General features: G+C 41.2%; 2 protein-coding genes and 1 long non-coding RNA gene across 3 annotated transcripts in view; 2 read left to right on the forward strand and 1 right to left on the reverse strand.

The window, feature by feature from the left end:
* PDE11A (phosphodiesterase 11A) overlaps positions 1 to 13,622 on the forward strand; it is a 467,408-nt gene that overhangs the window by 379,715 nt on the left and 74,071 nt on the right. Inside the window, exon 14 of the mRNA XM_050750610.1 lies at positions 9,972 to 10,062. Within this exon, the coding sequence (XP_050606567.1) occupies positions 9,972 to 10,062 (91 nt within the window). The remainder of the gene's footprint in view (positions 1 to 9,971; positions 10,063 to 13,622) is intronic.
* NFE2L2 (NFE2 like bZIP transcription factor 2) overlaps positions 1 to 13,622 on the forward strand; it is a 598,880-nt gene that overhangs the window by 117,156 nt on the left and 468,102 nt on the right. The window lies entirely within an intron of this gene.
* The window catches only part of LOC126932093 (uncharacterized), a 45,653-nt gene continuing 39,533 nt past the window's right edge, over positions 7,503 to 13,622 (reverse strand). Inside the window, exons 2-3 of the long non-coding RNA XR_007718104.1 lie at positions 12,610 to 12,752; positions 7,503 to 8,685 (exon numbers count right to left, since the gene is read on the reverse strand). This is a non-coding gene — a long non-coding RNA (uncharacterized LOC126932093). The remainder of the gene's footprint in view (positions 8,686 to 12,609; positions 12,753 to 13,622) is intronic.

The raw sequence follows: 13,622 nt of genomic DNA on the forward strand, positions 1-13,622 counted from the left end.
CTGTATAGATAGAACAATCTGTCCCTAAGCAGGTTTTTCTGGTCAAGATAGCTGTTGCTTTGTGGCTCATACTGTGGCCAAGGCCACAGAACTTATGGGTGCTAGAAATCAGATCAAAACCCAGGTCTCCTGACCTGTATATTGAGTCTTCCTTTAATGTTCCTTTCACTGTCTGCCTGAAAACAAAAGATACAGGCTATCAGAGGCTGGAGAGAAAAGTTTTGGGGTGGAGAAGGTAGAGAAGGCTTCAACAAAGAGGTAAGATTAACTTCAGATGACTGATTTCATAACCTCTAGAACAAGTCAACCTCTATTATCTGAAACTTTCACAGCCTGCTCTTTGTCAACAGGTTCTTTTCAGCTCACCATTCTCTTTTTTCCTCCAAACATCTACCCACTAAGACTTTGGGAGTCTAGGATTCTTGTATTTACTCCTGATCTAGCAGATGAATTTCAATTTTGTGCCCTCTGTCCAATCTGTATCCTATAGCCCATCACTTCAGTGCTCTCTTCTCAATATCCTGTCATGTCCTGACAAGTCTCTGTGACATCCACTCTGCAGAAACTCAGTCCTGGTTTAATCCAACAATTCAGTCTCTTGCCACTCTGTCTAGACTTGTAAAAGTGTTAGGAGAAAATGTCACAGTTGTGAGTTACAGACATACCAAATATATATTCCTCCCACTCGGCTGGACGCTAGAACTCGCTGCCAGTCTTCCTGTGTCCCTAGCCAGCCCCATTCACCATTGCTCTTAGCAGTTTCATACACCAAACTTGTGTCTTCCAAAACCACCTCCTGCTCCCCCGCCTCCCCCGCATCACTCAGCAGATCACCTTGCCTCCTACTTCACAGAGAAAATTGAGGCCATCAATCGAGAACTCTCTCAATTTCCTCCCCTGCCACCTACAAACTTATCTATCCATCCCCATCCTTCCCTCCTTCCCTCCTATCTCGGTAGGAGGGCTGTCCTTCCCTCGTCCGAGGCTAATCCCTCCACCTCTGCCGTGGACTCTTCCTTGCTTCTCCTCTGAGACTTTGCACCATCAATCTTCCTCTCCCCTCTGTATCTACTGTCCCTTTCTGCCAGCTCTCTGCATTCTATTAATAGAAACAGTTCTCCCGCATCTTGAAAAAAGCCTACCCTAATCCCCACTTCACTCTTCAGCTTCAGTTCTATTTCCCTCTTTCCTTCCCAGTCAAGCTTCGTGGAAAGCTGTCTGGGTTCACTTCCTTCCCTTCCCCCAACCCCTGTCCTCCCACATGGCTTCCGGTTCCACTCATTGGAGAAACCACCTCAGGAATGACACCCGTGGCCCCCTTTTCTCAAAGCTGTCGGACCTTTTTGTTGTCCTTCTTTCATAATACCTCTTGCCATGAGATATACTTTGTCGCTCCCTCCTTCCTGAAACTCTCTCTTCCTTTGTCTTACATACGAAGGGTTTTCATCCACCTGTACAGCATTGAATCTCCACTGGCTTCAGGCCTCTGTCCCCCTGCCCCAGCCTTCCCTGGCGATGCCCTCCCTCTTCCTCTCTCACTCTTCATGATCCTTCAGGCAGGGCCACCATCCGTCTGCTGATGAGCCCTGAATACATTTCTTTGAACCATAATTCTCAGCTTATCTCCAGGCACTTATTCCATTGCTTGAGGAACACCTCCTCTTCGAAGTCCTACCGTCCCCTCAACCTCAGTCTTTCCCTCCATGCGTGTCCCTCTTTCTTGTATTCTCTACCCCAAGGAATGGCCCCACCAAAAATGCACCAGTCACCCAACCTACCCTGCAACATCCCTCAAAGCCAGCGCTCCTCTGCATGCTTACAGCAAGGACTGCTTCTTGGCATGACTCCTGGTTTGCTACAATGAACAGCGTGACTCTCCTCCCGAGGCTGCTTGGCCCTCCAGAATGATCTTGCTAATTCACAAAGCCGACCAGGTCACTCCCCTGCTTAAAAGCCATCCACACCTCCTGTGGCTTTTAGAATAGTGTTCCAGTTCCTTAGCTTAACGCCTTCGGGCCCTTTTCATTTGGACTCCTGCCTATTTCCCTGGCCCAGTGCCCACTCGCCCCAGCCCACCCCACTCATGCATCTATGTTCCAGACACAGGAACTCCAAGAAGCACTGGTGGGGTCCTGCTCAGTCACACCTCTCTGCTGCCCAATATGCTGTTTCCCCTGCCTGGCATGCCCTTCTCTCCTTCTGTCCCCAACACTCCTCTGAAAGCATCACCTTCGTGTTTCTATCCACCCTAATGTACCCCCATGGTCAATTTCCTATGCCCTGGTTATGCGTTTTCCAAAGTGTGCACTTCATGCCATTTTAATTGCTGACTTGCAGATGTCTCTCTCCTTCTTCTCTGGCATGTGCAACAGTGAATGAACAGTACCTGGGGGAGCATAATAAACAATAAATGTTTTGAGAATGAACAAATGAAGGATAACTGCATGAGTGGATGACATATTTTAACTACAGCACTTTAACAAAGTTTCCTGATTTCTTTAACAGATGCAACCTCTTATAAATTATTATAAAACATTGCTTGTTTGTTTTTAACTTTTATTTTAGGTTTGGGGGTACATGTGAAGGTTTGTTACATAGGTAAACACATGTGATGGGGGGTTTGTTAAATATATATTATTTCATCATCCAGGTATTAAGCCCAGTACCTGATAGTTACCTTTTCTGCTCTTCTCCCTCCTGCCTCAAATAGACCCCAGTGTCTATTGTTTCCTTCTTTGTGTTCATAAGCTCTCATCATTTAGCTCCCACTTGTAAGTGAGAACATGTGGTATGTGGTTTTCTGTTCCTACATTAGTTTGCTAAGAATAATAGCCTTCAGTTCTACTCATGTTCCTGCAAAAGACATGATCTCATTCTTTTTTATGGGTGCATAGTATTCCATGGTGTATATATACCACATTTTTTAATCCAATCTGTCATTGATGGGCATTTAGGTTGATTCCATGTCTTTGCTATTGTGAATAGTGCTGCAATGAAACATTGTTTTATACATTGTCTTGATGCTGCACTAAAGAGCTGGAGCCCATTGAAGTGTACGTTGTGTATGCTTTCATTGTAGGGTCTGATTACTCCTTGTTTGGAATTCTTGTGTCTGCACTGCATTATTTTTTTAGGATTCCTCTTTCCCCCAGGCCAATGGTATCATTGTCAGTGTATCTCCCTCTAGCACACTCTCTCCAGCCCGCTACCACTCTACCACTTATGCAGAAAGATGGGATAATTGTATTAGAATTGTGTCTGTAAAATAAGAGTGAGAGCCTTTTGGGTCCTTCCAAGAGTGAAGTGCACAATACTTATACTCAGATACCAATGGCCCCTACCCAGAGAGAGAGCTGATGTATGGCACCGACAGAGGCTGCTCTACTTGCTAGTTGATACCTTAGCTGTTGGGACCAAGAGTGCACACCTAATCAAAGCTGGACCAATCAGATTTTATCTCATAGGAATTTGGAGTTGGATTACCGTAATATTAAGACAGTTAGCTTCAGGGATCCAAGTTGCAGGCTCATGTAGATTTGGGAGCTGAGGCTGCCATTTGGGGAAAGCTATGATGACCACATACCAAGCAGATGAAAGAAACAAGAAAACCAGTCTACAAAGAGGAGAGAAGGATGGAGCTGATATTCAAAGAGAAGCAGAACAGATAGACTGTGTAACCTGAGAGAAAGACAGAGAAAAGCCAGGCTTTATCCCTGGCTCTCTCCATCCTTGTTCCTATTTCTAGGAGATCCAGCCATGCTTGTGATAATTGGGCTTCTTCAGAGTTCCTGGTATCATTCAATCAGCCTTCCTTTCAGTGAAGCTGGTTGTACTCCATTTCTGTTCTTTGCAACTACCACTTCCTGAGACAATGAGAACTACATTTTATTTATTGTTTACTGTGTCTTAAGCCCTTACTGGCATCAACTCTGTAGAGTTGATATTTTTGTCTCCATTTTACAGGAGGAACTGAGCCTCAGGAAGGTAAGTAAACTTTCCCAAATCCATTCATGTGGTAGAGTGGAGCCTGGACCAGGGCTGTCTGTTTTCAGAAGCCATTCTTTAACCACTGTATCACACTCTGGTCCATGACTTTGTGACATCTATTTTGAGTTGTTGAGCTTCCAGTTTATTGGCTACCTTGCCAAATATGTGAGCTCTTGAACGAAAATATATTTTGACATCCAACAGTTCGGACATGAAGCCATAAAAATTATAAAACCAAACTAAAGCTTATTAGTCATGTTTTGTAGTACCTCAGTTTTACAAAAAAAAAAACAAAAAAAAAACAAAAACAAAAACTAAGGTCCCCAAATCTCAGGTTGCTTGTATAAGACTGAACAGCATTCACACATATGAGTCACTAGTACTAGATTTCAGAGAGTTTTTTGCATCCTCACATCACATGATCAAATCTGCCTATTCCAAGGTAGTGTGATGCGTTTTCTCAAGACAATTAACTTGTACACAGTTTATCAGCTCATGGGATGTCAGGAGCACTGCACCTACTTTACGGAGTCAATTTTGCACTTAGGACACTTAATGCCACCATTGCCCAACCTCTGTTAAGATTTCCCTTGACAATGAATGCTGAAAGAGGCTTTTTAGCATCATGGTCAAGGAACTCCCTTTTTATTGATTAGAATGAGATTTATTCATTGAGGGTGCCATTGTTTAGAAAATCCCTAGCTTCTTTTCTTGCTTTTTATTTCCCAGTAAGTGAGTCCTTTCTATATTCAAGGTACTATACTAGGCATTGTGGGAGAAATAAAGAGATATAGCAAACATCCCTTCTCTTAAAGTGCTCCCAGTCTAATTCTAGTCTTTCAAGTGATTTGAAAATGGGATTTAAATGCACCAATTATTATGCAGCAAAGTATATGCTACCTTTTTTTCATATATAAGGCTATAAAAAAAACAGGAGACATTTAGCAAGGGACAAATTACTATATAAAATGCAAAATGCCTCTACAATAAAAAGTGTGGCTTTCGTTAGAGCACAATTTGATTTATTCTCTTAGCCTTTCTGATAAGTGAACCTTCGCATTTTCATATTTTGTTCTTAATTTTTAAGTATTGGAGTGCGTGCAAGGAATGATCAATAGGTAGAGAGGGCAGCAATACCACAGTGCTTTGAAATTGCTCTGTTCACACCTCTCCCCTGTTTTCTCTAGGGACAGCGTTCCCCACTCATCCTTCTCTCTATTACAGCTGCCCCTGATGATTAAATATCAGTACCAAGCAGCTTTGTAGTATATTCTCCTAGGAGACTTCTTCTATTCATTTCTAGCATAATCTCTTCTACTCATTTCTTGGGAATGAAAACCCATCTTGCCGCTTTCGGCCAGGTCCCAGAAGTGAAATACTGGGGCACATTAATCTGCCATGACAGCCTAATCCCATTCCTCACCACCTCCCAACAACTCTCAATTTCCTAATTACCTTTCATAGTTTTCCTTTTTCAAGTTTCCTTTAAGTCACGGCTGCACACTGCCATTCAGTCTCTTTTTCAAAGAATATGCCTATCTAGGGAAGTTATGAAGGTACATTTACATTTGCACACATTTTTGGTGCCTGTGCAAAGTACCAAATGCCTGTAGGGAAATTTCCACCTTGACTTTTCTTTTTAATAAGTTTCTCCTCATTCAGCTGCCAATCCAAAATGAAAAGCTTTAGTATGTTAAGATGACCTAATCAGTAATGCACATCGTGAATACTTGCATGTATAAAGGTATTTGTACTTACGGAATTTGGATTCTCTTCTCCTACTCTCTCCATACACCCTACATATATAAAATCATATTTTCACAACTAAAGGATGTGTGCCCCAAAGACACTTCTATGATGGATATACTTAGCACAGACAATTAAAATGAGGTGTACTGTTAAAGTCAATTTTTTCAATATGCAATTGATCTCAGGGTTTTTTTTTCCCCATATTTTATATGAGAAAGTAGAAGCATACCTTTATAAGTGGAAGTATATTATGTGAGAGACATGACCTCTTTAAAAATGTTTTTACAATCAGCCGGGTGCGGTAGCTCACACCTGTAATCCCATCACTTTGGGAGGCCAAGGCAGGCGGATTTCTAAGTCAGGAGTTTGAGACCAGCCCGGCCAACATGGTGAAACCTTGTCTCTACTAAAGATACAAAAAATTAGCCAGGCGTGGTGGTGCATGCCTGTAATCCCAGCTACTTGGGAGGCTGAGGTAGGAGAATCACTTGAGCCCAGGAGGTGGAGGTTGCAGTAAGCCGAGATCATGCCATTGTACTCCAGCCTGAGCGACAGGGCAAGATTCTATCTTAAAAAAAAAAAAAAAAAAAAAAAAGGTTTCACGATCAATCAAAAGTAGATAATGCTGCTTATTATGTTCCCCTCCCACAAAATCACGGTGCATTTTCACATGTTGCCGCCTCTAGAAAATCCTTACCATAAATAAACAGATCCACTTTTTAAAGCCAGCATTTTCCAAACTTATGTGGCCATGGAACCCTTTTTACTTCTTCTCTTAATGCCATTTAACATTCAGAAGAACTAGTATTCTGTAGAATACTTTTTGATAAAGCTTATCTTCACAGATATGTTTTAATTTTTTGCCACTTATATCAAGACTGCAGACTTGGCTCTTGGTGGTCCCAGGAAGTTCCCAGTGTGTACCAGCAGATATAGGCAGCATTCCTAATAGGCCTTGGCCTGAGACAAAAGGCAATGAGGGTTTTGGCAGTCTAGAACACCTGCCAGGGACCAAATCTGATAGTGTAAATAAGGGATCCATTTGGAAATGGAAGTATTCTTGCTTAGATGACTTTACTTTTAAAAAACCCCTCAAAGTTGAGTTAGTAACATGCTCCATTCTCTGAGGGCTAAGATGGCACCTTGCTTGCAGAAAAGTGAGAATTTTTAGTGCAAGGTTGATCAGAGAAAAATTCCTGACACAATTGTAGGGGATTGTGAGCTTCCTGAAGGTCAGAACATGTCTTATTTCTCTTTGTATTCCACATGCCTGGGACCTGACATAATAATAGTTATCAATGCTTATTGGTTGAATGAATGATAGATGAATGAATGAATGAATAACAAAGCCTCCCCACACTTTCATGGCATTAGTCTGGTTCAGTGGCAAAATCTACCTATTTTTTGTGATTGAATCAGTATCGTATGAGGCTGGGCAGAATGTAAGATGGAATTACAGAAGGGAACAAACAGGGAATCTGACAAGGAAGAAGCTCAAACCATAGACAGTGGCTGCCTTTGCACAAATACTGGGAGATAGAACACACCAGATCGGAGGCATATGGATATGGGGGAGAGGCCTCCATCCTATGCACAGAAAGGAGCAGTGCTTCATAAGCCATGGTGTATTTGTTAAAAGGTGTTGTGGTGTTGTCGTCCTTCCCATCCCCACCCCCTTAAAGGAGAAAACATCTCCTTATTCACGGAAACAAAGAAGATACAGAGTTACTTCTGATCATCAGGCTGACGCAACTTTTGTGCACTAATAAGGGAAGAGATAACATTTTGTATCTTGTACAAAAGATTCACACTAGTAAGTGAGGTGCATGTGAGCATGGCTGATTCATAGGAATGATCACATGAATCAACCTGTGGTTAGCAATGATACTAATAGAATTCTGAATTAGATTTTGAAATCTTCTTTCATTGGTAACAACCAGCTTAGTAAAAATGGAGAATCAAATATCAGAAATGTATGTTATAATTATCATTTTCATTATGTAACAAGAAGCTTAAAAACTTGGATTCAAATCTGGAACTGGTACAAGCGAGCTGTGTGACCTTGGAAAAGTTACTTAACTTCTCTGAGCCCTGTTTTCCTCATGTGTAAATGAGAAAATAATACTTATATCATGGTCATTGTCAGGAATAAATGCTCTAATGTATTAAGTTGTTAATATATAGACTAGGGCATGGTAGATACTTACTAATGGTGGCTTTTATTATTAATAATCATGTTAGTGTTATAAAATATGCTAACACACTTATTATTAACCTCCCAACTTGAACTGTAGTCTCTCGACATGGTAACTACTGTAAGCTGATTAGATAAGCAACCAGTATTTTTTAAAGCACTTACTCTACACCAGGCTCTAGGATGTGATATGCACATACAGCATTGCAGAATTTCAACAGCCAAGACAAAGGCATATAGCATACGTTTTGAAACCCGTAACTTCATAGAAATGAACTCTATGTAAGACAAATAGTAACTAACATTAAATATTAATTTATCACTAAGATTCGCCTAGCAAATTTTCACTTATTAAATGACATAAATTAAGGCAAGATTTAAAGAAATAACACATACATGATTAAAATCTAATGCCCTCCTTACTAAGCACCTTACTAAGAATAATAATAATTCCGATATTTTACACTGTATTATATTCAATAATTCCTACTGAACTTAATCCTGCTGGAAGAGCTGACCACATGTTGGGAGAAGAATTGGGAGAGTCTTTCCAAGAATTGCAGGTCCTTTACCCTTGAACCGATGGTGGTTTTGGGCTGCCTCCCACTGAAGTTGGAGGAAAGCTTGGGACCAAAAGTCTTCATGTTGCACTTAGATGCAGTCCTTGCTTCTCTAACTAGCAGGACAGATTGTGTGCAGTCAATCTCCAGCATTTCCAAGTTAAGGCCAGATTGTCCTTTCAATGTCGAAGCCCCCTGCAATAAGCGAGAAAGAACAGAATGATCTAGATGGATCTTTAACCTGAGTCCCACGGCTGCCTTTTACACTGTGGGCCTCTCTGGGATGTCTCTTGATTCTTAAGATGCTCTAACTCCCATTTCTTAAACAGAGTTGGAAATAAACGTTTTTAAACTTTTTTTTTCTTTTTTTCTTTTCTTTTTTTTTTTTTTTGAGATGGAGTCTCGCTCTGTCCCCCAGGCTGGAGTGCAATGGCATGATCTCGGCTCACTGCAACCTCTGCTTCCCAGTTTTGAGCGCTTCTCCTGCCTCAGACTCCCAAGTAATGAACACTTTGCAGAACTGACATTGTTAAGGAATGGGTTGTTCTACATAAATGAAATTTACAGATAACTCAAAGTAATCCCTTTAAGTATCAATGAGTATTTTATTAATTTAAAATGGCAATAGTCATATGTGTTTTAATTATTGATTAATAATTAATATAGACTACAATCTACTACAGGCTGGGAACTGTAATAGGCATTTTCAAATATTTTATTGTTCTCATAAATAACAGGTTAGGTAGGTAATATAATCTTAGAGACAAAGAAACTGACTCTTAAAAAGGCCAAGTAACCGTCTGAAGCTACTACTTGGAGGAAGAGCTGAGATTTCACTCCAAATCCAGAGAACTTTTTGGAGTTGCACACTGAGATATCATAGCGTGACTGTGGACTGGCAGGCCATAGTAGAAGGCTGTCAGCCTTTCACGTAGAGTAGATAAAATGCACTCTGCAGAATATTCACAAGGTCTTCTCCTATGGAAGGTCAAATACGCTTTGTATAAGACAGTTGTTCTGAACACTCAGAAGTCACAGAATGTTTAGTTCATGAAGCGTTCCCTGATCCCCAGAGCCAGAAATTACGTCTTTTTTTCCTCAGAACATCCATAGCACTTTGACTGGACCTGGAGCACATTTCTACACTGATTAGTATTTGCATTGTTTTATGTGCATTATTTTTACTTATTATCTCATCTCATCTTTCTTACTAGTCTGTAAATTTCTTAGGGAGAGAGACTGTGTCAAATTCATCAAATATCATTTGCAGCATCTAGCCTGATACATAGAAAGTTCTATGTATTAGGAACTTTCTTGCACAGATGATTTCTTTCATAGATGAATGAACTACAAAAGCAGTTACCCGAGAATGTGTCTGCTCATGGTCCTTCGCCAAAAGCAAGAAAAGCAGTTTGATCCAAAAAGCTGGTGTGAGGGAACCGTTGATAGGCCCTGCTCACTCACCCTCTGTCCTCTTTCAGGAGCGGTTCCGCCCTGGCCCAACTCTATGGAACCTCTGCTACCTTGGAGCATCACCATTTCAACCACGCCGTGATGATCCTTCAAAGCGAGGTACAGGCCTGATGTTCTGCTTCTTTCCTTAACAGAAACCAAACAACTCTTTGTTTCCCTCTCTTTTTTTGTGGTGCCACAGGTAGATACAAAGAAGTGGGAAAATCATTTCTGAGTCAACTTAATGGGCCTTAGTGGCTTTTTCTGTTCTTTTAGATGCCTGAGCAGGACCTTGCAGAGTCTTCCTGAGCTGATTCATTTGGATTTCATTATTGGTTAGGAGGCTTTTCAGATTCACTTGGCAGGGTGACAGATATAGACTGCTTGTCACCAGAGCATGACCTGACCTTCCTCAAAGAATACAGAGCACTAAGGAGACAACTTGATCCAAATAGTGAGCAGCCCAACATTCCCATTTGGCGAAACTCTCAGTCATTTTAAGAGATGGTAGAAGCAAAAACGGGGAGAAAGTTACACTTTATTAGCACAATTGAGAAACTATACAACTTAAAAGAACTTAAAATTGCTGGTGGGACCAGTTAGGAAGTGAGAACTGCAGCTAAACTTAAGACCCAGGGCTAATGCCATATGCCTGATTTTGCTTCATGTGGCAATGCAGGAGTTAGAAGTAGTTGGAATTTTATACTTTTAGCCCTCCGCAGAGAAAAACAGAAACCACTAACTGACTCTGGCTGCGGCATCTGAGTTTTAAATTGCCAGGAAAGGATCTGTTTAATTTTCTGCAAGCGTACAGACTTTTTTTTTTTTTTTTGAGGCCAGGAAGGGATCATCTGTTCCCCATTATTTGTCAGTTCTCTAGCTGTGCCATTAATTATTATTATTATCATCATTAAGGCCCTGCTTCGCTGGAATGGCATCATTAAATATGGAGGTTTTTTTCCTCCAGCCTATCTTGAGAAAGCATGTCTTTTGCAATATCATGGAGGCCTTCGACCCCATAAAGGAGAGTCGGCAGTCCGGAACCTGAATGCAGGCTGCAAAAGGGAAAACCTGCTGGAAATGATGTATTTTCAGTTGGGAATGAAACACCAAGAATTAGGCTCTCAGTAACTGGCAGAAGCCGGCATCCTGGCCTCTGTGGCTATGGAACTGTCCTCCAAAAGCAGTGTCTTAGCTGAGAACTATGGAAGAACTTTGGTTCAAACTATCTTTTCTGTACTGGTAAAGGTGGTGAGTATACACCTCTGACAAACCACCAACTTTGTAATAACAAGTATTATAAACAGGATATCAGGTTTTCTCAGGGAAACAAACCCCCCTCACTCAGAATTTGTGTTCATGCAAACAAAACACATTGGCCGTCCTTCACCCTGGGGTTCCCTATGAAGAACAGAGACTATCAATGACGGAACCATGCACTGTCCCAGCACTGCCTCCAGTCCCCTGTGGTCCTGCCCATCAGAAAGGCAGAAATGCAGGTGCTATTATTGTTCCACTTTCCAAATGAGCTCTGGTGCAGAGAAGTTAGATGGCATGAGGAAGTTTGTCCAGAACTTTCTTCCTCCACATCTGTATGTCTTTCCATTAACACCACACTCACCACCTCCCTAAACAAAGAGTAGACGCAGTATTTCAGGGAGACTCAAATCTACTTCAGGGACCAAAACGTTAAGGCACTGTAGAAGAGTAATTTGCATATAAACAACGTAGTGATTGCAAATTAACGTTTTAAAAAAATTAAAGCTGATCTGGCTAGCACTGTCACTCTTAGCCATAAATGACGTTAGTGATTATATATCCTTCAAAGTACAGTCACATGCAACATGTGTTGGTCAACAAGAGACCACATTGGTATGACAGTGGTCCCATGAGATTATAATACAGTATTTTTACTGTACCTTTTCATGTTTAAATAGGTTTAGATATACAAATACCAACCATTGTGGTACAGTTGCCCACAGTATTACAGGCAGTAACATGACGTACGGGTGAATAGCCTAGGAGCAATAGGCTATCGCATACGGCCTAGGTATGGAATAGGCTGTACCATCTAGTTTTGTGTAAGTGCACTCTATGGTGTTCACACCATGAGGCGGTCACCTAACAATGTATTTCTTGGAATGTACCCCACTGTTGCATGATGCATGATTGTAATAAAATGCACATCCTCATAAAATAATCCACATCCTCAAATTCAGACCAGATTTCTCCATATCTCAATGTTAACTTTTACCGTAACTTGCTCTTAAAGGCTGTGTTTCTTTGGGAGATTCTGGGTGCGTGACTGGACCCACATGACTGCTGTTCCATAGCTTCCTACCACTTTTTCCCTGGCCCCAGAACACTTGCCTGTGATTGATCATTGGGTAATGCACAGGCAAAAAAACCTGGGCAGAATTATGGTGCAGCATTCCTTTTGTTATTTGTCTTCTTCTTAATGGCTGAATTAAGGGTCTGAAGAGCTCATTTGAAAATTATTATTAATATTGGACCTGGTCCCAGGTAGAACCAATATACTCTAGTCTTTAAGGAGTGGCGGGTTCACCCAATGAAATAAATTAACTCAGGGAAACAGATTATCATCTGGTGCCTGGTAAGAGATAATTTACTAATTGATATCCCAGTTCCCTGAAATAATTAATTTACCTCTCATTGGAGAATGGTTCGTTCTCAGGCAGTTATTCCACCACTTTCCTTCTCCAGCATCTTCTGGCTCTCAACACGAGATTTAAAGCTGGTCCAGTTCCCAGGCCATATGCTCATGAGTTCATATTTCACACTAAGAAAACCTGAAAAATGAAAAGTCCTGACTTTAAAAACAAACTAAGTGAATTGTTGGTCTGTATGGGTTTTTCACTTTACTAAAGACAAATGTTTTAGCCTAAGTGTAGCTAACACAAGTGTTGATGAAAACAAGGGTACCTGTCAAAGGTATGAAGATAAAGATGTCATCCCAACTTTACTTAGGTAAATGTCATTTTAGGGTCCCACTGTGCCAAGAACAATGTCTTATACATCCTCGCTATTCAGTAATTATTCATATTCACCATCCTGAATTTAGCCTGCCACACGCTTCATCAAAGTGCACCTTAATGGGGGGAGGCGGGGTTCCTCCGCATCTGCAGCAGTGATGTGTTGGGCCAGGTAAATCTTTGTTGTGGGGGTCTCCTGTGCATCATGGATGTGTAGCAGCATCCCTGGCCACTACTGCTAGATGCCAGTGGCACTCCAGCCAGTGTGACAATCAAACATGTCACTAGACCTTGCTGAAGTTCCCCATTGTCGAAATCGCCCCCAGTTGAGAACCACTGTTCTAATGGCTTTTTATTTTTCTTAAACTCATTTGTTGCCATAGCACATGTTCCCAAAATGCCGGCTTAAACCTTTACTGGTAGTAAAAATAGCATTTATTTTAGGGGGAGAAATGTTCCCAAATGTTTCACAAACTTCTCCTCTAAGTAATTCCATAGGAAATGGGTAGTCAGATGGAATTCTGGCCACAACATATTCACAGTAAGATAAGTTCCAACAATTTCAGATTTTCCCTTTAAGACTAAGTACATAACAAAGTGTCCCTTGTTAGACTTTCTCAAAAATGACTGTGCATTCTGGCTAAGCTATGTTTGCTGGGAATCTGTTTATATTTATGCAAAATTTCA

This window comes from Macaca thibetana, chromosome 12, assembly GCF_024542745.1.
Source record: "Macaca thibetana thibetana isolate TM-01 chromosome 12, ASM2454274v1, whole genome shotgun sequence".
In the NCBI taxonomy this organism is placed as follows: domain Eukaryota; kingdom Metazoa; phylum Chordata; class Mammalia; order Primates; family Cercopithecidae; genus Macaca; species Macaca thibetana.